This window comes from Propithecus coquereli, unplaced genomic scaffold (genome assembly GCF_000956105.1).
Source record: "Propithecus coquereli isolate 6110/MARCELLA unplaced genomic scaffold, Pcoq_1.0 Scaffold449, whole genome shotgun sequence".
In the NCBI taxonomy this organism is placed as follows: domain Eukaryota; kingdom Metazoa; phylum Chordata; class Mammalia; order Primates; family Indriidae; genus Propithecus; species Propithecus coquereli.
The window spans coordinates 1-25,636 of record NW_012150274.1 but is presented as its reverse complement, the minus strand read 5'-3'; the positions used below and the strand labels follow the sequence as shown (position 1 = coordinate 25,636).

Genomic DNA, 25,636 nt, shown 5'->3' with positions numbered 1-25,636 from the left:
AGAGCAGGGCTCCTCCACGGGCGTCCCAGGCGGGCGCCGTGGATCCACGTCTGACCTGTGTCTGCGCACAATGCTTAAATATGAAGAAGGGGGACTGGAGGGGTTCTGGAGGGAACAAGACTTGCAAGACCAGTGGACAACTACATAATACTGGACCCGAAACAAAGATTCATGACTGGTACCATGGAATGCAGTCTTGGCGTACCCCAAGAGCACATTGTAAAAAGCATGCTTTAAAAACATCCTTAGAAAAACACCAAATCATCTAATCCACATCATTTTACTTAAGCTTCCTATTTCAGATGCAAATTGACCCACACGCTGAAGCGTGGATCTGTTCTTTGTCTGTCTCCAGATGCACCTTCTCCAAGAGGGCGGCATCCGGGGAGAGGGCGGCGGGCCGGGCGCCCGGGAGCTTTTTGGACGATCCTTGTTCAGACCTCCCTTCTCCAACAGCGCTTCTTTTTGGATTATGAAAATAAGAAATCAATAAATAAATGGCATTTATAAATCATGAATCTTTGTTTATATTTTACAAACACGTAAGAATCTTTATCCTAAGTAGAAAAATCATGATTCTGAGAACTAGTTTATTTTCTTGGAACAGATAAAAGTTTCTACCTGGAACCATAGAAAATAGTACATATAAATAAAAAGGCAGTGTTTCTGTGTGAAATAAAAGTACATAAATAAATACTAAAAAAAAAATTTAAATCCTTGTTCACTTATTTTGTATAAAAACGTGTTTTTTAAAAAAGGCTCCCGTGGTCGGCCGCGGCGCGCACGCAGTCGCCCAGCAGGGCTGGGAAAGGAAGCGGTCCCGCGGGGCGCCGGCTGTTTACTTGAAGGCCTCCGGAACGTGGGCGATCTGGGACTGCATGCTGGTGGGCGGGCTGGAGACGCCCTCGGACCAGTCGGAGACGTTGGAATGCGGGGACGAGCTGGACCACTGGTCGGGGGACTCTGGGGACGGGGTGAGGAAGGGGTGCTCGGGCACCTGCAGCTGGTGGCTGGGGGTGTTGTCCACAGGCGAGGAGGAGTAGCTGTGCTGCGAGGGGGGTGTCAGAAACTGAGCCGTGGTCATGGGCGGGGCCAGCGAGGACGGCAGTGACGTGGGCAGGGCCAGGCCCTCCGGGGGCAGGACGGTGTGCACGGTCAGGCTGCTGGGGCCCAGTGGCTGCACGTCCGCCTGGCTCGGCTCCCCACCCAGGAAGCTGCGGCCCAGGTGGCCACCGGCCGCCGAGCTCACACCGAGATGCGGCTGCGGCGGCTGCAGGTTTTGCTGTTGCTGGACGTTCGGCGGTTGCAGGTTCTGCTGCTGCATCTGTAAGTTTTGCTGCTGCACCTGCTGCACCTGTTGGGTCTGCCCCAGGTGAGGCTGGGCAGCCAGCCGCGTGTTGGGCAGGCCCTGGTAGCTCATCATCTGGGACAGGGTGCTGGCAGCCAGGCTGCTGTGCAGCGGGCCCACCATGCCGTGCTGGAGGGCGGGGGCCTGCGTGCCCAGGGTGCCCGGTGCCACGTTCCCTCGCAGCGGGTTGTACTGGTTTGGCACCATGCCGTTCTGCAGCCGGGACAGCCACTCACACTGGCCGTTCAAGCTGGCGGCCCCACCCACACTGAAATTCATGGCCCCTCCACCGCCGCTGGAGCCCAGGACCGTGCTGGTGCTGGAGGCCACGGGCAGGTGGGAGAGGCGTGGCGGGCCAGCCTCAAAGGCCAGCCGGCCGCCCCCGCCCAGCGCTGCCATCTCGGGCTTGGCTGCCACGTTCAGGTGGCCGATGCCCAGGTGGGTGTCGGGCATGCCAGGCAGGTGGTTGAGAGGCATGGACGGAGACTGCTGGAACGGGGAGGGCAGGAGGGGCGGCGAGGCCACGTCCGACAAGTAGCCGTGGGGTGACTCGAGGGAGTCCACAGGCGACAGCAGGCTGGAGCTGTCCAGCAGGCAGCCCTTGCCATCCTGGGACTTCTTCCTCCGAGCCTTGAGGTCCTTGGCGTCCTTGCCACCGCAGGCTGGGCCTCTGGTGCTGGGCTTGCGGGCCTTCTTGCCCTGCACGGCTGGCTTGAGGCTGCCCAGGTAGCCGTTGGGTGAGCAGAGCGGGGGCGACAGGGTGGGTGTGCCCCCCAGGGTGGCGCCGTGCAGCTGGGGGCTGCGCACCAGGTTATACTCGTCCAGCAGCCTCACGATGTCGTGGTGCATGCGCTCCTGTGCGATGTCACGCGGCAGGCGGTCCATGTGGTCCGTGATGTCCCGGTTGGCAAAGTGGTCCAGCAGCACCTTGGCAGTCTCATAGCTGCCCTCTCGGGCGGCCAGGAACAGGGGCGTCTCCTCCTGGGGACACAGGCATGGGGCAGGTGAGGGGGACCCTGGGGACCCTCCCGATGCTCCGTTGCCAGAGGGAGTAGCGGTTTGACTCCCACCTCTCCACAGAGGCAGGACGCTCACCATGACCCTAGCCCAGTGTCCCAGTTACCTCGCCTGGTTCATTCTCAATGTTAAAGCGCTAAATGCATCTCCTAAAACCCTCCCAGACCTGGACTGTGCGATCTCCTATTCTAAATCAGTAGGACTCGAAGGAGGGAAGATTGTCATACGCCCCATCAAAAACCTAACAAACTGTGGCCCTCTTCTCTCTGCCCCCGAAAACACAAACACAAAGACGCTGCAGCCATTTCCGGGGCCTGGAGATCCCTGGATCGAATCTCAGCACCAGGGAAGGAGCTCCCTGTCCAGACTCTGGTCACCAAGCCACCCCAGGGTCTACTCTTTCCTGGTTCTCTTCCGTGCTCGTATCCACGAGGCTGCTGAGCAGGCAGTGAGGAGCGTCCCCCCGCAGCCTGGACGCCCTGCAATGAGCCCCTCTGAGCTCCTGGGCTCTGTCCACCCCCCTCTGGCCCCATCAGGCCGCTGGCACCGCGGACTTGGCATGCCTGGGTCCAACACTGCCCCCTGGTGCCCAATGCCTGCCGCGTCCCCTCACCCAGGCAGGTCAGAGACCCTGGCTGTAAAGGCAGGACGGCCAGGGGGAGGGCGTGTGGGGAGCCCAGCACCCCGGCAGCCCTGCACGCGGGAGTCGTCGTCATAAGCACAGGAAGGGAGGGGCACTAACTGGCGCCCTGGGGTCCTCACTGCGACCTGGGGGTCAGGCGACCCCCTCTGCGCACCCCCACCCCGCCCCGCCCCGCCCCGCCCGCTCACCTTGTTGCTCTGCATATCCTTGTTGGCCCCGTTCTTCAGGAGCACGACCGCCGCGTCCACGTTGTTCACGGCGGCAGCCCAGTGCAGCGCCGACTTGCCTGCGCGGGGGAAGCGGAGAGCAGTGAGTTGGGGGCGAACCGGGCAGCAGCTGTGTCCCGCCCCCGCAGGCTGGGCCGCGGCCTGGCCTACCCAGGTCGTCCACGGCGTTGACGTCGGCGTGCGAGTTGATGAGGTCCTCCAGCATGCCCTCCACTGCCAGGCGGGCCGCCAGGATCAGCGGCGTGGTGCCGTCGTGCATGCGGGCGTCCAGGTCTGTGGCTCGGTTCCTGATGAGGATCTGGGTGACAGGAGGGACACGGGCAAACGTGAGCCCAATGCCTGGGCTTTGGGCCCCGCTGCCCTCCCTGACATGGACCAAGCCCCTCCTGAGACCGGCCAGCTCTGGCAAGACAACAACACGGGGCTGATTCCACACCCTGTGGGAGGGGCTGTGTTGTCCACACAGACCACTCCTTGGTGACAGCGTGGGCCCCTGGTGCCCATGTGTGTCCTCTGGCTTCCACGACTACTTCCAAAACAGGGGGCTTGGGTCGCTGCCCAGCCGCGGCGGGGGCACAGCCAGCACACGAATCCTAGCGCTCGGGCCACAGCCACTCAGAGCTGCCACCTCCACTGCGCTGCCTCGGCCCCAGGAGAACGGCGGGCTGCCCTTCGCGCGCAGCCAGGGCGCAGTCTCAGGCTGGAGGGTGGTCTCTGCTGGCGGGTTAAAGCCGGCACCAACTGATGTGCAGCGCTGGCCTGATTCTCACAAAGCGCCTGGGAATTTGCACCATTCCGTGCGGAAAGGCCGTCTGGGGAGGCGCACGGCATACACAGGGCCTGCCCCTGGGACTCGTTTTGATTTTCCTTTCTTGGCTAATCTCAATTTCTTATTTCTGCAGAATGACAACGTATTACTTAAAAAATTATTAAACTGAAACGTCGGGACTGACTCCCCAGGCTTATACCCCATTTCAACCTGCTCCAGAGCTGCCCGGAGCCCAGGGACCCGCCGCAGTAGTGATGCCACGGGAGCTCCTGCCAGGGACGTGCCCGGAGCCCCAGCATCCAGATCGCTAAATCCCCCCTTGACAGGAGCTCCCGGCATGGCCAGAGCCCCAGGTTTGCAGGCAGTGAGTGGCGGCCCCTAAGCCCTTCTTCTTACCGCCACGGGCTACGCCGGCGGCCACGGCTGAGAGGGAGGGGCAGGGCGCCAGGGGCTGAGCGCTGGGAGTGGGACCCAAGCCAGACCCACGACCCTGAGACCAGAGCCTGTGGTGGGTGGGGGTGGGGAGCCCCGCCTCGTCCTGCAGGTCCCTTGGGCCTCCTGCCGGACCACCTCCGGCGCAGCTTCCTCGAGAAGACCCAGGTGGGCCTGACGCCCTCCCCAGCGCGCATCTCTCTCAGGGTGAGAAGGTCCCGGGTGGAGGCCCCGGCTATCCCTGCCTCAGCTGTGCTGGAGGTCAGGTCCCCAGGGCTGCGTAAGCCCAGCTGCTGCCCCAAACCAGCTGGTGGCCCTGAGGAGGCCAGGTGACGGGGCACTGTGGACGGGCGCACAGGTAGCCACCGCCTACCTGGAAAACACCCTGTGCGTCGGCGGACACGGCCGCATGCAGTGGGGTCCGCCCCATGTTGTCCTGGATGTTGGCGTCGGCGCTGGCCTCCAGCAGGCGCTTGGCAGCATCGGAGCGCGAGTAGCGGGCGGCCAGGTGCAGGGCGGTCTCGCCTGTGCGGTCCGTCTGGTTGTGCAGGCTGGCGCCCTGGTAGATGAAGTCCGAGATGACGGCCGGCGCGTCCTCCTCCTCCTCGCTGTTGCCCGTCTCGAGCCCACCCCCGCTGCAGGAGGCGATCATGAGCGGCGTGAAGCCGTCTGTGGGGCAGCACACAGGGCTCGGTCAGGAGGCCGCGCCCGAGCTCGAGGGCCGCTCTGTGAGCACGCCGCCCAGCGCACGGCGGCCCTGCATACACAGCCGCCCGCTGGCGGTCACAGCAGCCCCCCCACCGAACTTCTCAAGGGTCAGAGTCAAGCCCAGCTGCCAACTTGCTGGTGGGCAAGCAACAGAGACCCTGGCAGCTCTGCCTCCTGTCCTGCCAAGAGCCCGCACCAAAAACCCACCCAGAAAGGAGGCAGCGTAAGAAACACACAGTTGGAAAATCGACACCTGGGGTGTCCCAGAAGCAGCGTTTGGGGAGAAGGGATTAACATACAGGAGCAGAACAAGCCCACAGAGTGGCCCCGGAGAGTCGGCAGAAGGGCAGGCTGCCTCGGGGCTCCTCTCCACCTGAACGGGGGCACCCCAGGACCGAGCACCCCGCCTAGGGCTTAGGGAAGGGAGGCCGGGGGGCCTGGGGTCAGGGAAGCCCAGGCTGCCAGACTCTCGTGACCCTGGCTGGAGAGTCCCGGCCACGGGGGCGTGGCATGGGGGGGGCGCCCCTACCTGGCCCGCGGACGTTGACGTCCATGCAGTCGGCGTCCACCTCGCCCTGGGGGGGCGTGGGGGCCATGGCCGACAGGCGCAAGTCGGCCGCGTCGAGGTGCTGCTGGGTCCACTGCCGGTGGTCCGTCTGGTCCTCCGGGTCGGGAAGAACGACCGGCTCCTCGAACTGAGGGGCAGAGAGAGCCACGTCAGGTGGGGCTGCGGCAGGCACGGGGGCCCGGGGCCGCGGGACTCACCCGGAACTTCCTGGGCTCCAGGTCCTCGTCCCCCCACTCGTTCTGGTTGTCATCCATGAGGGCCCCGTCCGAGGCGTTCTTCAGGGGCCTGGGGGCAAAGGGCGGGAAGCAAGGCTGAGCGGGCTCCTGAGAACCCCCCACCGGCTGACCCCCGGGGAGCACCTGGCCCGGCCCCACCCCCAGCCCCCTGAAGCGGGGGTGGCATCCACTCACTTGAGGCCCACGGAGTCCTCGCCGAGGGGCTCCCGCCGCTTCTTCTTGCTGGCCTCGGACACCTTGAAGCCCTCAGGGAACCAGAGCTGGCCATGCTGCCGCCGGCGCTTCCGGGACAGCAGCACCCCGCAGCCCACGAAGAAGAGGAGCACAAAGGCAGCGGCGGCCACGTACATGAAGTGCAGCTGCGTGGGCGGGGGCGGCTCCACCGTCTCACCTGCGGGCACAGGGGCCGGGGGCCGGCGCCCGGACATCAGGCGGCGGCGATGCGCTGGGCCGGCGGCCGGGGGCAGTGGACAGGCTCCGCGGCCGGGCGCCTGCTCTCCCGCTCTCCTCCATCCCGCCCCCCAAAATAAGGTCATTTTCTACGCGATTAATCAGAATTGCAAACTATCGCTAAATTCTCTCCTGTACTAGCCGACTATCTGGAGACGGCTTTTACTTTTTTCTCCTTTAAGGGAGAAGGATTAGCCAACTTCAAATCGCTGCACTCGCATTGAGCTGTTAAGACAAAGGATTTAGGGGGATTTTCAAGACACAAACTTCAACACTTCACATGACACCGATCAATTCTTCTTGCTCGCTCTTTTTTTCTTTAAAAAAAAGCGGTAATGATTTTGAAATAATACCCAACAAAGAAAAACCAGGGGGAAGGGGTGGGCAGAGAAAAAGGCTCCCACTTTCTGGAAGATGGGTTTGTCCCCCTGGGTAGCTTCGCCAGCGGCTGGGGAGGGCGTGCCGTCCAGAAAATTCCAGAAAGGCACTTCCTGAACTCTGGATGGCAGGACACACCCGGGGGCGGCAACGGCATTAGAAACCGGGGCACTTGGGGGGACGGGGAGACTCAACCCCTCCCAGGCCTGCTTCCCGACGCGGGGCTGGGAGCGGGGCCGGGCCCACACTCACTCTGCACGGCCTCGATCTTGTAGGGGATGTTGAGGCTGCCCAGGGAGGCGAGTGCGCTGAGGAACGCGGCCACGTCGGTGGCGCTCTGGAAGCACTGGGAGGAGGACTGGACGCACTGCCGGTTGTCAATCTCCAGGTAGACGATGGACCTGGGGACACACCGGTCAGGGCTGGGACCAGAGGCGCCCTCCCCTCTCCACCTGCCAGGTCTGCTGCCTCGGGGACACCTCTGGCCCCTGAAGGGGTGGGGAGGGGCTGGGTCTGGCGACAACCACCCGAGGGGAACAGCCCCCGCGGCCCAATGCACACGGCAGGCGCTCTTCACAGACCCTCTTAGGGTGCCCGCCCAGCGGCCACCACCCTCCCTGGCTCCCTCGGGTGCAGGGAACACCCCTTTTCCTCAGGAACCATCCTGTCCTGCGGGAAGCGCAGACGTGCCCAGAGCTGGGGTCCTCCTGCTCCCAGGGCCAGGCTCCCCGAGAGCAGAATCTGAACCCAGCCTTGGCACAGGCTGCCCCGACCGGCAAACCCACCGGGTCAGGGCACACCACGGCACAGCCAAGCTGGCTCTCGCGGCCCAGCCGCGCCGACCACGTGGGAGCAGGGGGAGCCTCGCGGGACAGCTGCACACACGAGCTCACCTTGCCTGTGGTCTCCCACCCCCAGGGACGCCCCCGACTCAGCTCTTCCTCTGTCTCCAAGGCCCAGCCACGGCCCCCTCCCTATGACCCCCTCCCCACCTCCTCTCCAGCCCAAACAAAGCGGATGCAGTTTCTGAGCCGCGTTCTTGCCCAGGGTGGATCGTCAGCCCGAGGGAGGCCTGCGGGGCTGGGATCAGCTCATCCCCGGGCACCTGGCGCACGGCAGCATCTCAAACCACCTACTGAGTGAAGACCAGGGGGACGGTGGCCTGGGGGAGGCTGTGCCACGGGGCCACCCACCTGGCAGGACGGCTGCCCCTGCTCCTCACCTGAGTGGCCTTGAAGTCCCTGGGAACCTCCACCTCTCTTACCGTCAAGCAAGCAGAGTCCCACCTGCCCCGGGGGGAGCCGCGAGGCTCAGGGAGGCCCCGCAGAGGTGCGGGGGCATCGCCGGCACGAGAGCTCACTCACCCGCGGATGTCCATGGGGTCCAGCTCCCTGCGCCGGCGCACGCCCCCACCGCCAGGGAGCAGCGAGGCCGTCACCTGGCCGAGCAGGGTGCCGGGCGCGGCCCAGCCCTCGGCGGCGCGCTTGATGGGGTGTTTGCGCAGCTCCTCCTCGCGGCCGTAGTAGGGGAAGATCATCTGCTGGCCCTGCGCGTCGCGCTTGAAGACCACGTTGGTGTGCAGCACGCGGCTGAGCTCGCGCAGGAAGTGGAAGGAGTTGTTGCGCAGCTGCTCGGGCGGCATCAGCACGACGACCACCAGCGTGCCGGCCGCCAGCCTCTCGGGCACGTGCTCCGCGCAGTCCAGCCCGTCCCACTCGCACTCGGCGCTGTTGCAGCCCTGGTCACAGTGCCCGTCGCTGAAGTGGTCCTTGCAGTACTGGTCGTACAGGGGGCTGTGGGGCAGCGCACGCTCAGCCCACCCCACGCCGCCTCCCAGGGGGCCCAGAACCCGCTCCAGGGCCGTCGGCACCGCTGTCCTGCGGGCCAGGCGCGGGACACCCTGCCCCCTGGGGCTGGACTCCCTGCGGATGGGGGACGGTACCCGGCACCCCGCCCCCCACCCTGGGGCACCCGGCGTGGAGCCGCCGTCCCCTCCGGCCTCACTTGCACTGGCCCTCCGCGCGCTGGCAGTCGAAGCCGTCGAAGAGGCAGCCGGCCGAGTCGCACTGGCTGTCGCAGTGGCCGTCGCCGAAGTACTTCCAGCACTGCAGCGACTGCGTGCAGTTCTTCCAGGGGTCGTTGAAGTTGAGGGAGCAGTCGCCGCCATCCCAGCCGCACGCGTGGTTGTTGCACTGCAGGTTGCACACCTTGTTGCCGGCGTCCTCCTGGCACTCGGGCAGCTCGCAAGCCTCCTCGATCTGCGGCGGGGGGATGTCACGCCCCGCGCCGCCCCCGAAGCTGTAGTCCAGGATGTGGCACAAGAGCCCGTTGAACTTGGCGGGGCACAGGCAGCGGTAGAAGGGGCTCTCGGGCGTGGGCTCGCAGCTGCCCTGGTTGTAGCAGGGGTTGCCGCTCAGGCAGGGGCTGCTGGCCGGGAACTGGCACTCGGGGCCGGTGAAGGGGCCCAGACACAGGCAGGTGGGGCTTCTCGGGCCAGAGATGCACGTGCCGCCGTGGAGGCAGCGCAGGTTGCCGCAGGTGCGCGCGTCGTTCTCACACGTGGCGCCCTCGAAGCCCTGCCGGGGAGGGGAGGCGGGGCAGGTTGTCAGGGTGGGCTGCGCCCCAGCCAGGCCTCGCAGCGCCACCCGCTGCCCCGAGAAGAGGGGCCCGCAGCCTTCCCTCCAGCAGCAAAACCTTAAACACGCTCTCGCGACAGCGGAAGGGCCAGGGGTGGCAGGGGCTCGGGAGCTGAGGGAGGACAGACACGTGGAGCGCGGCGTCGTGGGGCAGTGAGACCGCCCTGTGACATGGGTGCTGGGTCCGTGTCACCACGTCGGCCCGAACCCACGGAATCACACGCCACGGGTGAGCGGGGCAGGGCACGCGTTCACGTTAATCGTGACGAGGCGCCGCCGCCGCATCACGTGCTGACGGGCGCTCCGCGACGTGTTACTGAGGGAACCGCGCAGGGGCCCATTCTGCTCGATTTTTCTGTAAACCTCAAACTGCTCCAAAAAAAATTCACTGAAACGACAGAAACGGACTCGGGGGAGGGATGATGACGACGAAGGCCCAGAGGCTCAGCCCCTCCCCCGCCCGGGCCCGAGCCCCCCAGGCTGAGCTGCGCCAGGCGAGGGCGTGGGGCCGCCACCCTCAGACCCAGGCGCCGCTCCCCCCGCTCCGCGGCGGCACCTACCGCAGGGCACCTGCAGATGAACCCGCGGGCGGTGTTGGCAGCCACGGCGCAGGTGCCCCCGTTCTGGCAGGGCTTGCCCTTGCAGCCGTTGATGACCGACTCGCAGCGGCGCCCTGCGGGGACGGCGGGGCGGTGAGGGGCCTGCCCTGCCACCACGCCCGCCTCCCGCCCGCCCGGCCGCGCACCCACCAGTGTGGCCAGCGCGGCACTCGCAGTGGAAGTCGTTGACGCGCTGCACGCAGTTCTGGGTGCCGCGCGCGTCACACGGGTTGGACAGGCACTCGTTGACGTCTCCCTCGCAGCGCTCGCCCACGAAGCCCGGCGGGCAGGTGCAGCTGTAGCCGCCCACCTGGTCCACGCAGGTGCCGTTGTTGAAGCACTTAGGGCTCCGGGACGCGGGGTCCACGGGGGGGCTGCAGTCGTCCACGTTGATCTCACAGTGCACCCCTGCGGGGCCCAGGCCCAAACGCAGTGAGCACCGGGACCCTGCAGACGCCCGGGAAAGGCAGGTGCTCCAACACCATCACGCCATCACGCCCCAAGCTTCCCGTCCCTGACGCCCTCTCTGGCCTCCTCCCCCCGCCCCTCGCACCAGCGCCGCACCTGCCCTTGGCCCCACAGAGCAAAAGGGAATTTCCGGCCAGTTCTGGCCCCCAGCCCCCACCCTCTGTGTGGCGTCCTCACCCTGTGTGCCCCGGGGGCAGGAACACTTGTAGGTGTTGACGAGGTCGATGCAGGTGCCCCCGTTCTGGCAGGGCTGCGACAGGCACTCGTTGATCTCCTCGGAGCAGTTCACGCCATGGTAGCCGGCCACGCACTGCGCAGGGGCAGAGCCAGGGGTGGGGCCGCGGCTCACCAGTGACCAAGACAGGACACCCTCCCACCCACCACGCGGGCCGGCAGGGCGCGCAAGCTGCCCTCGTGTCCCTCACACCCAGCAGAGCTGGAGGGAGACCCCGGCCCAGCAGAGAGTGGGTGGGACCCCAGTGCGCTGAGTCACCGCCTGTGCGGTGAGTATGGGGCGTCTGGCCCCGTCCCACCGGATAAGGCCACAGGGTAGGTGCCAGCTGAGCCCAGACACAATCTGGGGAAGGGAAATTTCATCCTTCTCAGCACTTCCTCCTCCTTCAGGCTCCCTGTAGGCCACCTGCTCCAGGCAGTCTTCCCTGATTACCCTGGCCCTCCCTTAATGGGATGAAGGTGCATAGGTCTGTTGGGGTCAGTGTTCTCTGCTGCGCCAGCTCCCAGTCCAGCGCCCGGTGTGCAGGGACATGCATGCCACACACCTGCCCCCCACGCAGGACAGGCCCCCACCTTGCAGGAGTAGCCACCCAGGTAGTCTGTGCAGGTGGCCCCGTTCTGGCAGGGGCTGGGCAGGCACTCGTCCACCAGGTCCTCGCAGTAGCTGCCCGTGTAGCCCGCCTGGCAGCGGCAGTGGTGCGTGTTGCCCGCGTTCACGCAGAGTCCCCCGTGCCGGCACAGGAGGGCAACGTCGACGCCTGCAGAGGCCGGGGCGGGGGAGGGGGGGCAGGTGAGTCCAGGACCACGCGGGCCTGGTGGGGCCGGGAGGAGGGCGGGCGGGGCACAGCCAGTCACCTCGCTGCTGCGCGGCGACCTCGCAGGAGACGCTGGGCACGTCACAGTAGAGGCCGGTCCAGCCGCTGGGGCACTCGCAGCGGTACAGGGTGTGGGTCTGCCAGCACCTGCCGCCGTTCTTGCAGGGCGAGGAGTCGCACCAGCGCACGAGGTTCTAGGGACAGGCCGCGGTCACGGGCGTGCCCCCACCGGCCAGCTCCCGCCCGGCAGCTCGGGACGCACGTCCGCCAAAGAACCTCAAGCCCAAGGGGGGGCGCAACCCCGTTCCCCAGAAGGGGAAACTGAGGCTCAGGGACTCCTGAGCTGCCCCTGGTACACTGAAGCAGCCTGGGGCGGGGTCTCTCTTCCTCGGGACCCTCAGCAAATCCAGAGCACCAGGGCCCTTCCTCAGAGCAATGACTCGATTCAGAAATAAACACTCTGGGCCGGGCGCGGTGGCTCACGCCTGTAATCCTAGCTCTCTGGGAGGCCGAGGCAGGAGGATCGCTTGAGCTCAGGAGTTCGAAACCAGCCTGAGCAAGAGCGAGACCCCATCTCTACTGAAAATAGAAAAAAATTAAATGAACAACTAAAAACATATAGAAAAAATTAGTCGGGCATGGTGGCGCACGCCTGTAGTCCCAGCTACTCGGGAGGCTGAGGCAGGAGGATCGCTTGAGCCCAGGAGTTTGAGGTTGCTGTGAGCTAGGCTGACGCCATTGCACTCTAGCCAGGGCAACAGAATGAGACTGTCTCAAAAAAAAAAAAAAAGAAACACTGTTTTGAGGCTTTTCATAATTGACGTTTCACGTGGAAATCTTCAACGAAGACGAGTGTTTAGCGCCTGTGCCCGTTTTCTGTGAAAGCACTGACTTCGGCCCTGTTCCCCAGGTTGCCTGGTCCCTGCCCCGCACCACGAGCCCGTCACCGGAGCTGAGCTCCTCAGTTCTGCTGCAGGAACCGACCCCCGCGGAGCCCGGCGCTTTCCTCCTTGCACTCAGGAGCGGCGCAGCCCGGCGGGCGGCTCTTCCGACCCTCCACGCGCAGGCGCCCACCTCCTGCCGCACCTCCGCAGCCGCTCGCTCACCTGGCAGTTGAGTCCCGTGTAGCCCTGGGGGCAGGTGCACTTGTAGGTGCCACAGCTGTCCTGGCAGGTGCCGCCGTGCAGGCAGGGCCGCGAGTCGCACTCGTTGATGTCGTGCTGGCAGTAGCTGCCCGTGAAGCCGGGCGGACACAGGCAGGTGAAGGAGTTGATGCCATCCACGCAGGTGCCGCCATTGAAGCAAGAGCTGGAGACGGGCGGGCAGCAGGGGAGAGGTGAGAAGGGGCGGGTGGGTGTCCACCTGAACAGGCCCCGCCATGCCTGCGTCTCCCCTTCCACTCAGGCCAAACGACCTCACGGCAGGACAGGCTGGGAGCGGCCTCCTCAGGGGGGCCAATGGGAGTCCAGGGGCCTCAGACTCACACCACATCCCACCTCCTTTTACCACCTTGTTTATAACTCATGCCAAGAGGAGCTTTACAACGCGTACAGGTATACAGTGGTTTAAGTAAAAATGAGAGAGAAACCAAAACCAACAGATAACATGAGAGAGAATTACGTCAGAAACCAGGGATGAGACTGACATTTAACACCGAGCTTCCTGGCAACCAGTGCAAAAAGGAAAACAAGATGGGTTACAAAGTTCTTTTTGTCTGACAAAAAGAGGCACACCAATTCTTCAGGATAAACTGCCCAAGTTCCTGGTTCTAGTGGCAGGAGGTCACAATGGCCCTTTTAGGAGAGACACTGCGACACGATGAACAACATCTGGACTCAACTCAACTAGCGCTAAGTGCCTACTGGGCCCGGGCGGACACCTGCTTGGTGTGCCAGGTTGCCACGTACTGTGCGGCCCCTGCAGCCTCTTTCCCTCCTTTCCTCTTCGCCTCTGCCTGAGGCCAGGCCCCACGGTGGTACCACAGGCGGCCACGCGACACCCGCCCCGTGCGCAGAGGCCCCACACACCTCTCTGTGCAGTCGGGCGTGTTGTTCTCACAGTGGATCCCACTGAAGCCCGTGGGGCAGGTGCACGTGTAGCTGTCCACGCAGTCGGTGCAGTTGGCGCCGTTGCGGCAGGGGTTGCTGGCGCACTCGTTGATGTCCTCCTCGCAGAAGGCGCCCTGGAAGCCAGGCAGGCAGGCGCAGAAGGCCGTGTTGATGCCGTCTGTGCAGGAGCCGCCGTTGTGACACGGGTCTGGGAGGGGACGAGAGGGTGGGCCTGAGGGGTGGGCACTGACCCACACTGCTGAGGGGTGAAGCGGGAAGGCGGCACGGCCGGGCGCCCAGCCCTTCTTGCCGGGCGAGCTGCCCTGCGCCAGCGTCCGCCGGGGAGCCCCTGCACCGGCAGCCCACATCGCCCTTCCTGTCGCGCTGGGGTCCACGCTCCCCGCACGCTCCCGGCCCCAGGCAGGTGACGATTCTGCAGGCCTCATGGCCCCATCAAGGGCCGGGTGACCGCTCTTGCCCCTGCACGCCGGGTGACATTGGGCAAGACCCTCAGCGTCCTGCACCCCAGGGGGCCTGACGCGGCCCAAACAAGCGTCAGGCTGGAGCGCGGCAGGCACCACAGGAGGAGCTCTTGCTGCCCCTGTCCCAGCCTCCCGGCTGGGAGCACTGGCTCGGCTGAGCGGAGCCTTCTGGAAGCCCCTCGGCCAGGGTGCGAGGCCTGCGGTGAGGCTTGGTGAGCAGCAGCCCCTCCGCGGCACGTCCCGCAACACCTGCCTGGGCTCCCTCCTGGCCACCCACAAGGGGACTGAGCTGAGGCCTTGGTCTCTCCGGGCCCTGGTGGCCGGCAACCCCCGGCACCAAGCCTGCCTGGTGCCCACCCGGGAAACGGAGGCCAGAGAGCATCTCAGAGGCAGCCAGGCCGCCCGGCCACTCACTGGGCTGGCAGTCGTCGATGTCAGTCTCGCAGTTGCGCCCGGCGTAGCCCGCCTGGCAGTGGCAACGGTAGCTGCCATTGGTGTTCAGGCAGGACGCGCCATGCTGGCACGGGCTCTTCACGCACTCGTTGATGTCGATCTCGCAAGTCTGTCCTGCACGGGGAGGAGGTCGGCCGTCACCCGCAGCCTCCAGCCTGCAGGCCTGTGCCCGGGCTGTCCGCCTGCCCGCCTGCAGCGCCTCCCCGCCTGCAGCGCCTCCCCCTGACCCCCAAGGGCAGGTCTCTCTGGCCCCAGGACCAGCCTCTGTCCCTAATTTTTGACTAAGGTTACAGAAACGCAGGACGTCAAGGGCGCTCCAAGATCTAGTCCTGATTCTAGAGCTTCTCTGGCAAGTAGCTCCTCACCACCCACTTGCTCACCTCCAAAGACGGGGAATTCACTCCCTCCTGCCCTTTCCACGCCCCCATCCCAACGTCTTCCAGGCCCGGGCCGGCCTCACCTTGCCAGCCCACGGGGCAGATGCAAGAGAAGCTCTCGTAGTCCTCGGACTCCTGGCACTGCCCACTGTTTCTGCAGGGGCTGGGGGCACATGGGGCCAGGACCACCTCACAGGTGGCTCCTGTGGGGCAGAGAGACACACAATGGAACCCAGGGAGCCGCGCCTGGGGCAGCTCCCGCGTGGAAGCCACGCGCCTGGGGCAGCTCCTGCGTGGAAGCCACGCGGCCGCCGCTGCGTCCTTCTACCAGTAGTGCTTCCAGCTCGTTCCGCAGGAGGCAAAACGTGCACTGGGGCCCCGTGTGAGCTCCAGGCTGAGCTGGGACCCCGCCTGGGGGCTCAGTGAGTGGAACGCAAATGGGGACACTGAAGACAACCCAGGCAAGACCCGCCTCAGCAGCCGGCCCCTCACTCCCCTGCAGGCGGTGGGGCATGGCCTGGGCCTCACCCCGCCAGCAGTGCCTGGGAACATGGACTGCGCTAGGACGGGCAGCCCCAGCCTGGCAGACTCCGCGACACCGTGGGGACCTGGGCCTGGCCCCACTCGAGCCCAAGGCCTGGGCCCCAGGCAGTAAGTGCCCGTCACGGGAGTCCAACGCACACAGGCTGTGACCGAGGGGCAGGCCTGGCACCCCCTGCTCTGAGGGGCCTGTGCCAGCCTCGACCCCCAGCTCACCTACGGGACCTCCGGGACAGCACAGGCACCTGGAAAGCGCGTGTGGGAACCGTGCGCACACTGGGTGGCTTCCCCCGCGCAACCCCAGCGGCGGCTTCCTGTTTACAGCGGCGGGCGCTGGCCCCCCGAGGAAGCGCCATCGTCCTCGCCACCCGTTATCTCCCCGGCCTGCTGCTGTGACTTTCCAGGCCCTTTCCTCCCGCCGGTTTCCACAGGGACCGGGCAGGCAGGAACTCCGCCAGGGTTTCCGACAATTGTGCAAAGGCCAGCAGGAAGCGGCAGACGGGAAGCGCCTCAGCACAGGCCGCCCCTCCCGCCAGCGCGATAGCAGCGTCCGAGCGGGATGCGGGCGCGCCAGGCCATGAGGGAGTGTCCTCAGGGGCGCGGAGAGAAAGGCCAGGTCCCCAACTTCGGTCAAGAAACACCAGCCCCAGCCACTCAGTGTCGTGGGAACACACGCCCCACCCCCCACCCCCGCCGCTGGGCCAGGGAGGGCCTCGGGACGCCCAGGGTCGGTCGCCAGCGTGGGGGCCCTGCCCGGGGACAGCACCCTCTGCCCGCCCCCAGGGGAGCCCAGGCCTGGGCGGTTGGGGACTTTCATTTGTTTTTTCTGTAGAGGAGCCATTTCCCGCGATTCCCTTGGCTAGGGCAGCCGCAGGGGCTGGGCAGTGCGGGAGACACTCCCCCTCCGCTCGGCCCAACAGAGGGCTCCTTGTTCCCACGCACAAAGGGCGGCCATCAAAGGAATCCCTCGGGCTGGCTGGCGGGGGGTGGGGGGGACAGCCGGGCCCCCAGAGGCCCCCAGCAGAGTGGACGCCGAGGCCACGAAGGCAGCCGCCCAGCCGGTCTCCTGGCAGGTCCACCTCCCGTCTCCCGCTCGCCAGGCGAAGTATTTGGGACATGCTTGTACCGAAACTTCCTTCCAGGCACCTGTATCTTTGCTAACCCGGCGACCCCCCGCCAGCACCGCGAGGCAGCACCGCACCTGTGTAGGGCAGCGGGCAGCTGCACTTGTACCCGGCAACGTCGTCGATGCACGTGCCCTGGTTCAGACACGGGTTGGACGCGCACTCGTTGATGTTGGTCTGGCAGTTGGGGCCTGGAGGGCGGGGTCGGCCGTCAGCACGTCCGGCACCCCAGCCACAGCCGCCAGGGCCCCGCTGGCCCCCACCCCTCCCCTCCTGTCTCCTGGAGGAGGATGCGCCGGCCTGAGCCGCAGGCCAACAGCTCCTCACCACGGGCGGCAGCGCCCGTCACGGGAAGGAGACGCCGTGGATCGCACGGGCTGCACCCGTGTCCCCACCCTGGGCCTTGAGCTTCCCCCGTTCAAGGGGCCGCCCTGTGCCACCGAGATGCCCCCCGGGTCCCACTCACCACTGAAGCCTTCCCGGCACGTGCACACGTAGCCGCTGGTCATGTCTCTGCAGGTCCCGCCGTTGACGCAGGGGTTCGACTCACACTCGTCGTTGTTGATGTCACAGTTGGCCCCACTCCACCCAGGGTCACAGTCACACTTGTACCTGGAAAGGGGGACCGCACTGCAGGTCAGGTGTGGCCTGGGGCCTGGGCACTCCCGGCTGGGCGCCGTCCCGTGGTCTGACGGAGGTGCCCGTCCACTTGGACCCTCAGGGTGCTTCGAAGTGGGGGCAGCCGTGCCCGCCTCACCCGAGCCTGCGGCAGGAGCGGTTACACGAGACGGGGCACGGTGCCCAGGGCAGTGGGGCGCCAGCGATGCGGGGCCAGAGCCAGGGGCCTTCCACGGCTCACCCGCTTCGAGGCCCTGGACTCACACCGAACCTCTGCGCGGAGCGAGGGCGGGGTTCCCTGCTGACTGAAACGGCCCATCCAGGCAGAGGAGACCCGGGCGCACGAGGAGTGTCAGACACTCGCTGCCGTGACCTAACACGCGTGCGCTTCAGGGATCACGCGAGGCCTGGAACACGGGACACAGTCCCGGCAGCTGGAGGGCCCAGAGGGGAGCACCCGCCCTCCCGGCCCGGCCCGCCGCCCTGCCCTCCCGGCAGCAGAGCCTCCGAGGGTTCGGCACCCAGGGGTGGCCGTGCCCGACACCCGGCCCGCCCGTACCCGTTGAGGCTGTCCCGGCAGGCCCCGTGGATGCAGGGGTTGCTACTGCACTCGTTGACCTCAGACAGGCAGGTGGGGTCGTGGTAGCCCTCGGGGCAGCGGCAGGTGAAGCCGTTGACGCCGTCCTCGCAGGTGCCGCCGTTGTGGCAGGGGTTGCCCGCGCACTCGTCGATGTTGATGTTGCACACGCTCCCTGCGGGCGGGGGCTGCTCAGCACTGACGCCCGGGGCCCGACCCTGAGAGGTGCCCAGGCTCTTGGGCGGCCGGATTTTAACTAACGCAAGCCTCAGTTTCCCCATCTGTTAAACCAGGACAATAACCCTTCTCGCCGGGTCCTTCTGAGGCGTCACAAACCGCCTCATATGCAACCATGTGCCGCAGGACCGTGGTGCCGGCCAGCCCCCAATGCTGCCGCGCACCCACTCAAGGTGTCCTCCCAGGGGCCCCTGGGGGCTGCCGCTGTCCCCGGCTGGTGCGAATCCAAAGCATGGAGAGGGCGGGGGTGAGCAGCAGAGGCGGGAGGCGCAGCCCAGGACCAGGCCTCAACCTGCCGGGCCACCACGCCCAGCACAGCCCAGGCCAGCTCTGACCAGGGACAACGGTGTCCAGGTGGGGTCCATCCTGGGGCTGGCCAGAGCCCTGGGACAGTCACCGACCTTGAACTCGGCCCACAGCCTCGCCAGCCCCTTCCGCGGGCCGCACCTGTGTAGCCGGGGTCACAGGCGCACTCGTAGCCGTCGATCTTGTCCAGGCAGGTGCCCGCCTCGCAGGGGCTGCTGGCGCAGTCGTCCAGGTTGATCTCGCAGTTGGGTCCTGGCGGGCGACGGGGGGTGCGTGGGCATCAGCTCCCAGCCCCCCCCAGCCCCCCCGCCGCCAGCCGCCGGCCCGACCAGCCACCTGTGGTCCCCTTGAGGCAGAAGCAGAGGTAGGAGTTGTCGCGGTCCTGGCAGGTGCCGCCGTGGCGGCAGGGCTGGCTGTAGCACTCGTTGACGTTGGTCTCGCAGTGGTGGCCTGTGTAGCCGGGCCGGCATAGGCAGGTGAAGGTGGCGACGCCGTCCTTGCAGGAGCCATAGTGACAGGGGTCGGGGTCACACTCGTCTATGTCCACTTCACAGTGGGTCCCGGTGTAGCCTGGAGCGCGGGGAGGCGGGCGCAGGGGGTCTCAGGGCCGGCCTCGCCTCGGAAACCCCCAGCTAGACTCAGGGTCGCCTGTGCCCCCGAGTCCCTGCCCAGGCTCTGGGCGTCTCCTATCGCGAGGCGCTCCCACCCCCACCCGGGGTCAGAGCTGCACCAGGCTCCCGCCACCTTCTAGCACCTTCCGCACACACGCAGACGTAGGTGTTGGGCCCGTCCAGGCACTTGGCGCCATTCCGACACGGGGTGCTCGCACACTCGTCCACGTCGTACTGACACAGGTGTCCGGTGAAGCCTGCAGCCAGGCAGGGGTGGTCACACGTGGCGGCACCATGGCCCCTCAGGGACCCCCGCCAGACGCGTGCGGCCGGCCGGGCTGGGCTCCCAGGGCGCCTCGGCCGACTCCAGGGTCTCGCTCACTCTGCTCCTCCAGCCACAGCCGTCCACGCGCACTGCCAGGCAGGCCACGCCCCTCCGCCCCCAGCAGGGCCTCCCGCACCAGCCACGCTGCCGTGGCCATGGTGTGTCGGGCCGTGAATAGCCCCTGCTCCTGGTGTCGGGGCTGGCACCCGGAACAGATGGAGACACCTTTTCCCCCAGGCCCCACAAGGTCACTGTATTCGAGTGTCCCCTCCGGGGTCCCTGGGTCTCTGGCTCCCGTGACTGGTGGCTGGCATGCCACAGGGTGGGGGCGGGGAGGGCAGGGCATGTGGCCTCCTTCCACCGCCAGCCCCATTTAGGCCCTACGGGGTCCTGGGGGACGCACTGTGGGCTCCCAGTGCCCCTCTTTCCAGACAGGAGGGGCCACACCCCTCACCAGGGAGGAGCGTCCCTGGCCCTGGGCAGGCCCCGCCAGCCTGGCTGCCCTTTAGGGGAGCCTAAAAACAGCCACCCCCCACCCCCAGGCAAAACCCTCACTCTCCTGGCAGCCACTACCCCACTCCAGCCCGGCGCCCCCCAGAGAGCGTGGGACTCCTCCCTCGGACCCGGCCAGCCAGCGGGGGCCTCACCCGTGGGACACTCGCACTGGAACTCGTTGATCTTGTCCAGGCAGCGGCCGCCGTGCAGGCAGGGGCTGCTGGCGCACTCGTCCGTGTTGACCTCGCAGTGCACGCCCTCGTAGCCTGGGGGAGCGGGCAGTGAGGGGCATGAACGGCTGTGGGCCCCCAGGGCACAGCTGGGGACTTGGCACAGACATAGCCCTGCCTCTGGCCCACCGGGCGCCGTCCACACCATCCCCTGCAGCCCCGGGCCCAGAGCCCTGGCGGCTCCACCTGCCCAGCTCCGGTCCTGTGCTCTGCTGGGCCCTGTGGGCCTGGCCTCAGTTTCCCCAGATGCCCCAAGGAAGCCACGGCCTCAGCAAGCATGGAGACTGGGGGAAGAGGAGACATGGCCGGGGTGCTCCCAGGGACTGCCCCTCTGAGGTTGCCCAGCCCTGACTCAGTTTCCCCATGCCCGCTCTCTGGCTGCGCGTGCGCAGGCGGGAGGGGCGGGCCCTGCGTACCCGGCATGCAGATGCACTGGAACTCCCCGATCTGGTCCAAGCAGGTGGCGTCGTTCTGACACGGGTTTGAGATGCACTCGTTGACGTCGATCTCGCAGCGGGGGCCCGTGTAGCCCTGCAGACACTGGCACTCGAAGGACCCCAGCGTGTTGATGCACTTGCCGGCGTGCTCACAGGGGTTGGCACCTGGTGGGAGCACGGGTGAGGGGCCGCTCCGGGCCCCCTGGCATCTGGAACACCCGAGTGCACCTCCCCCCAGACCAGGTCCTCCAGCGCAGGGTCACGTCCCCCCCAGGTGGGTGGGCACCTTCCACACAGTCTACTTCCAACCGATTCTGGGCTCCCACCCCAGCCTCCCATGGGGCCAGGCTGCGTGCCCCACCCTGCTGCTTCCCGCGCCTGCCCCTACCCAGCGAGCACTCGTCCACGTCCTGGCTGCAGGCCGGCCCCGTGTACCCCGAGGGGCAGGTGCAGATGGCCTTGCCGTTGACAGGGTTGGTGTCGCAGTTGGAGCCCTCGTTGCAGGGGTTGCTGATGCAAGCGTCGTTGAGGTGGCAGAGCAGACCTGCGCAGAGCGGCGGCGGTCAGCGGGCGCGGCCTCCTGGGCCTGGGCATGGCAGAAGCCGCCCCCAGCCACGGTCCGACCCCAGCTCGACGCCCCAGAGGAGCCTCCCACCACCACCCCGTTGTGTGTCCCATGAGATGGGCTGTGTGGCGGCTTCACCACCTGCAGGCCCGACCGCGGGCCTCCCCAGCCTCCCCAGTCTGAAAAGGCCGTCTCAGGCTGTCCTGGGGGTGGCGAGGAGCCGTGGCCCGTGTCTCAGAGGAGGCACAGGTCCGCCAGCCAGCCTCGTCGGGGCCTGTGCCCACTCACCTGTGCGGCCGTGGGGACACTCGCAGTAGAAAGAGGCCACGCGGTCGTGGCAGGTGGCGCCCTGGAAACAGGCGGCACTGGCGCAGTCGTCGATGTTCTCACTGCAGTCCTCCCCGGTCCAGCCATTGACGCACACGCAGCTGTAGCTGCCGTGGGTGTTGTGGCAGGTCCCGCCGTTCTGGCAGGCGTTGGGCATGAGCTGGCACTCGTCCACGTCCTCCGTGCAGTACTGACCTGCGGGGGAAACGGGACCATCAACCCCAGGCAGCTGCCACACTGAGCTCGTGCCCCAAGGTGCAGGGCTGCAACGCCACCCCCTCCAGGAAGGCTCTGGGGCTGACTCCTCACCCACTGCCAACCCAGATCACTCCATCCTCCGACGCCCAGCACTGGGGGCTCTAACCTGTCTCTGACTCCGTGGACACAGCCCTGTCGTGGTGCACCCTCCCGTCACCCCACCAGACAGCGCGCCCCGTGAGGGTGGGCCTGCCCGCGACCCTGCTTCCAGCCCAGCAGCCTGGGGCCGAGTGGTGCAGCCGACTCAAAGCGGGGCCCTCGTGCCGGGCACGGAGCCTGCCCAGGGCCAGGCTGCAAATAGCTGGAGATCAGCTGACCCAAGTCTGTGCTGATCGCCAGGGGAGAGGCCTCGGGCCCTGGCCGTGGGCAGTGGCCGCCCACCACGTCCTCCTCAGCCAACCGGGGCTCCCAGCCTGGTACCTGACCCGGAACCGGGTCTCAGGGTGCTCCCCCCATACCCCCACCCCGCGCGCGTGCAGCTTCGCAGGTGGGTGGCTGCCCCCCGGCCGCATCCCCGGACACGTGCCTGTCCACTCCGGGGGGCACCGGCAGTTGTAGGTGTTCACGCCGTCCACACAGGCGCCCCCGTTCTCACAGTCGTTCCCTGGGCAGTCGTCCACGTTCTCCTCACAGTTCTGGCCCGTGAAGCCTGTGGCAGGAGGCAGGATCGGGTTGGCTGCTTCCCTCTGGCTCCGAGCCCCCCCAGAACCACGTGGGCTCCGACATCTCCCAACCCTGGCTGCACCCCAGACCCCTGCTCTGGACAGACGAGCTCGCCGCCCCCGACCCTGCTCTGGGTGCCCCCGCAACCAGGCCGCGCTCCCTGCCCGCAGGGACAGGCGCACTCTAACAGGAGTCTGCAGAGACGGCCGAGCAGACAGACGCAGGCACGCGGGTCTGAGGGCTCCGCTGCAAAAACCCTCTGGTCTCACTCCCAGCGGCTCTCGTTACTGGACACTGCCACCGCCACGCGACCCCAGGGGAGCGGGCAGCCACAGATAGCCCATCTTAGAGGAGCTGGCACTGGACTTGGTAGGCCCCCAAGCTGGGAACTGGAAGACCTGGGACCCAGGAGGGCCTGGCGGGCCGGGATGCAGTGGGCCCTCCCCCAGCCTCAGAGGGGTGCAGAGCCACGGCCCTCAGCCTCCCAGGGGCAGAGCTCCAGCACCCACCTCTCCCAGAGGCTGAGCAGGCCTCCTCCCCAAGCCCAGGGCTGGCCCCCAAGGCGTGGCCCCCACGGCAAGGCCTCTGCGCAGCCAGTTAGCTATTAATCCGCTCAACTCCCGCTGGTTCAATGATCAATCCAAAAAGGCGCGTCTGGCAACAGCCAAACCTGCAGCCAGTTACTCATTAACGCCTGCGATGCCTTTGAACCCCTCCTGCCCTGGGAGAACTCCCCCCCAGCACACCGGCCGCACTGTAGCAGAAGCTGGTGGCCAGGAAAAGCCCAGCGCATGTTGCACGCAGGTTTGGGGGGCACCCCAAATCGGAGCTCGGAGCCCAGTCCCCGTAGCTGCTTCTGGTGTGGCAGGACCCTGTGCCTCGGAGGGTCTCACTCCAAGCAGGTGGGGGTCCTGGGCGGGGCCTGTGGCCTGGGGGCTGCCCTGTGCACGCTGCAGGGTGCCACTGGCCGCCCCTCTGCTGCTCAGCCGCGCCCTAACTCTGACCCTGCCAAGCTCCCAGAGTGCCAGGGCCTCCCCCAGAGTTCGGGGCTCTATCCCAGCTTTGGTTCCCCGTGACTCCTCAGGCATGTCTCTCTGGGGGTCCCTGACCACTCTGAGGGGGCTGAGCGCCCCGCAGGGAGACCTGGGCACAAGGGCTGCCCAGGAGAGTCTGACCTCGGGCCTGGGTGTCCCGGCCCAGGGCATTTTAGCAGATGCCCTGGGTGGTCACCCCTCATTTCTCCCAGCCTGCAATGACCAGAGCCCACACCACGCAGCAAGCACCCCCGCACCAGAGGGGTGACCCAATGCCAGCGTCCTGGCCTCTGAGACTGGCCCGCTGGCGGGTAAGTGGACCCCACAGGCCCACCTCCCAACACCCTGAGCTGTCCCCATGCCTGGTGGTGGCTCTGAGTGGGCCCAGGGCCCAGAGTATTTCAGCCACTACGGCCTTAATGGGGGGTCCTCACCCGCCCTGCCCAAGGGGGCCAGCTCCGTGTGCAGAGGGTCCTCACATAGATGAGGCCACTCACACCCACCTCCCCTGGCCCACACCACGGCCCCGCAAGAGCTTGGCCCTCAACCCGTGTGGTGGAACGTGAGGTCACATGGCTACCAAGACGTCTGAACCCAGAGCCCGGGGTCCTGCCAAGCACAAGGCTCTGCCTTCCAGCCCTGCAGAGAGCCGGTGGCCAGGGAGTGCCTGGGGAAGGTGGGGCGGGGAGCCGCCCGTCACCACCCCTCGCCTGCCCAGTGACTTGCAGGAAATGCACAGCCTGGTGTCTGCAGACAGAGGCTGGGCTGGCTTAGCAGACTGGGCAGGCATCGCGCTTCCCCTCTGCAAGGCCTGGGCCGCAAACGGGGTGGGGCAGCCGTCAGTCACCCCGGCACCCAACCCCCACCCCCGCCAACATCCTACCCCCTTCCTGCCTAACCGAGGTGGCGTGCAGCTGACAGCCTGGAGGTTTTCAAACATCCTCGTTATTTTTAGAGCTGCGGCAAAATTCACTCCAATAAGAACCACAGCAGAAAGCCTGGTATGTAGAACAGGGATGCGACCGGGGCGCAGGGGGCGCTGTGCTGCCTGCACCCCCACCTCACCCAAGGAGAGAAGTAGGGTCAGCACCCCGCCCCCCGACTGACCCCCAGGGGACAAGGGGAAGCCCCAGGGGCTGTGCAAGCCAGGGCGCTCCCGGTCGCGGTGGGCAGTCCCGGGACTCGCACGTGGAGTCCAGGGAACTCCACAGACGACAAGGGGCTCCAGAGGCTCCCGCTTCCTCGGGGGTTCAGAGCAGGGGTGAGGTGCCCCGGGGCACGGGGCAGGGGCACCAGGGCGATGGGGACGTCCAGGGAAGGTGCGCTGGGGGTCACGGCCCAGCTACGCAGATCATGGCAGACCCCGCCCCCGGCAAAGCTGCTGCAGGTGTCAGGGTGGAGGGTGGGTGGCTCCCGGCCTGGCACCTGGACCCTGTGCCGCTTCCTCCTAACGGGCTCCCCTGTTCCAGCTCGGTCCCCTCCACCATCCCAGGGCCCCCTGCATCCCCTGCTCCGTGGAACCTGCTGGCCGCCCTCTCCGGGCCCCCTGCACAGCAGGAACCCACTCCACCCCTCGGGCCGGGCCGCGGCGCAGGGGCCTGCACGGGCCTGTGTGCGTCCAGCCAGGAGGCAGGTACGGCAGACAGCACCTACCTGGCAGGCAGGCGCACTCGTGGGTGACGTCCCCCGTGGGGCGGCAGGTGCCCCCGTTCTGGCAGGGCGAGGGGCTACAGGGCACGTAGGGCGACTCGCAGTGGGGGCCGGTGTGGGTGGCGCGGCAGCTGCAGCGGTAGGAGCCGACCTCGTTGTGACAGGTGCCCCCGTGGCGGCAGAGCCCGGGGTTCTGGCTGCACTCGTTGACGTCCTGCCTGCAGGTGGGGCCGTGGAAGCTGGCCGGGCAGTGGCAAATGTACGAGGCCTCGAAGGGCAGGCACTGGCCGCCGTTGGCACAGGGGTTGGAGGCGCAGGGGTCAGCCTGCTGGCAGGACTTCCCTGCGGAGCAAAGGGTAGGAGGGTCGCGCCGGCCTCCCCGCGCCCACGGCCAGGGCTTTCCCGCAGCCTGGGCAGCCTTGGCGCCTCAGAGGAGCCCGCCACGGGACGTGGTCGTGTTTCTGCAGACGAGGGGCCAGAGGTCCCAAGAGGCCAAGTGACCACCCCAAGGCCACACAGCCTGTCATGGGGAGAGGCGGCCTTGAGCCCAAGCCCCGTCTGTCCCCTCTGGAGCCCCCTCCCCAGCCGACAGGGCCTTTGCCCCTGGCGGGAAAAAGAGGACAGAGCACGGCCAGACAGAGTCTCCTCTTCTCACAGAGGCTGGCAGTGGGGGTCTGGGGCCCTGCGGCCTCGGGGCGGGGGGCGGGGGGGCTCAGGCTTTTTCAGGATCACGGACCCCAGCCCTCTCAGC

General features: G+C 66.8%; 1 protein-coding gene across 1 annotated transcript; it reads right to left on the bottom strand.

Annotated features, from left to right (window-relative positions):
* Positions 1-498: 498 nt before the first annotated feature.
* Positions 499-25,227, bottom strand: NOTCH1 (notch 1; the record flags this gene model as incomplete). Its single annotated transcript, XM_012654718.1, has 31 exons — positions 499-2,329; positions 3,197-3,294; positions 3,386-3,533; positions 4,810-5,105; positions 5,674-5,839; positions 5,910-5,997; positions 6,123-6,339; positions 7,029-7,177; positions 8,141-8,569; positions 8,781-9,352; positions 9,973-10,085; positions 10,162-10,419; positions 10,657-10,789; positions 11,287-11,471; positions 11,569-11,722; positions 12,635-12,836; positions 13,556-13,784; positions 14,473-14,625; positions 14,972-15,091; positions 16,630-16,743; positions 17,019-17,164; positions 17,730-17,922; positions 18,432-18,542; positions 18,627-18,860; positions 19,045-19,158; positions 19,874-19,987; positions 20,368-20,553; positions 20,777-20,932; positions 21,242-21,475; positions 22,065-22,187; positions 24,889-25,227. Coding segments are annotated over 31 exons (7,265 nt in total), but the record flags the coding sequence as incomplete, so codon positions are not given.
* Between the last annotated feature and the right edge of the window lie 409 nt (positions 25,228-25,636).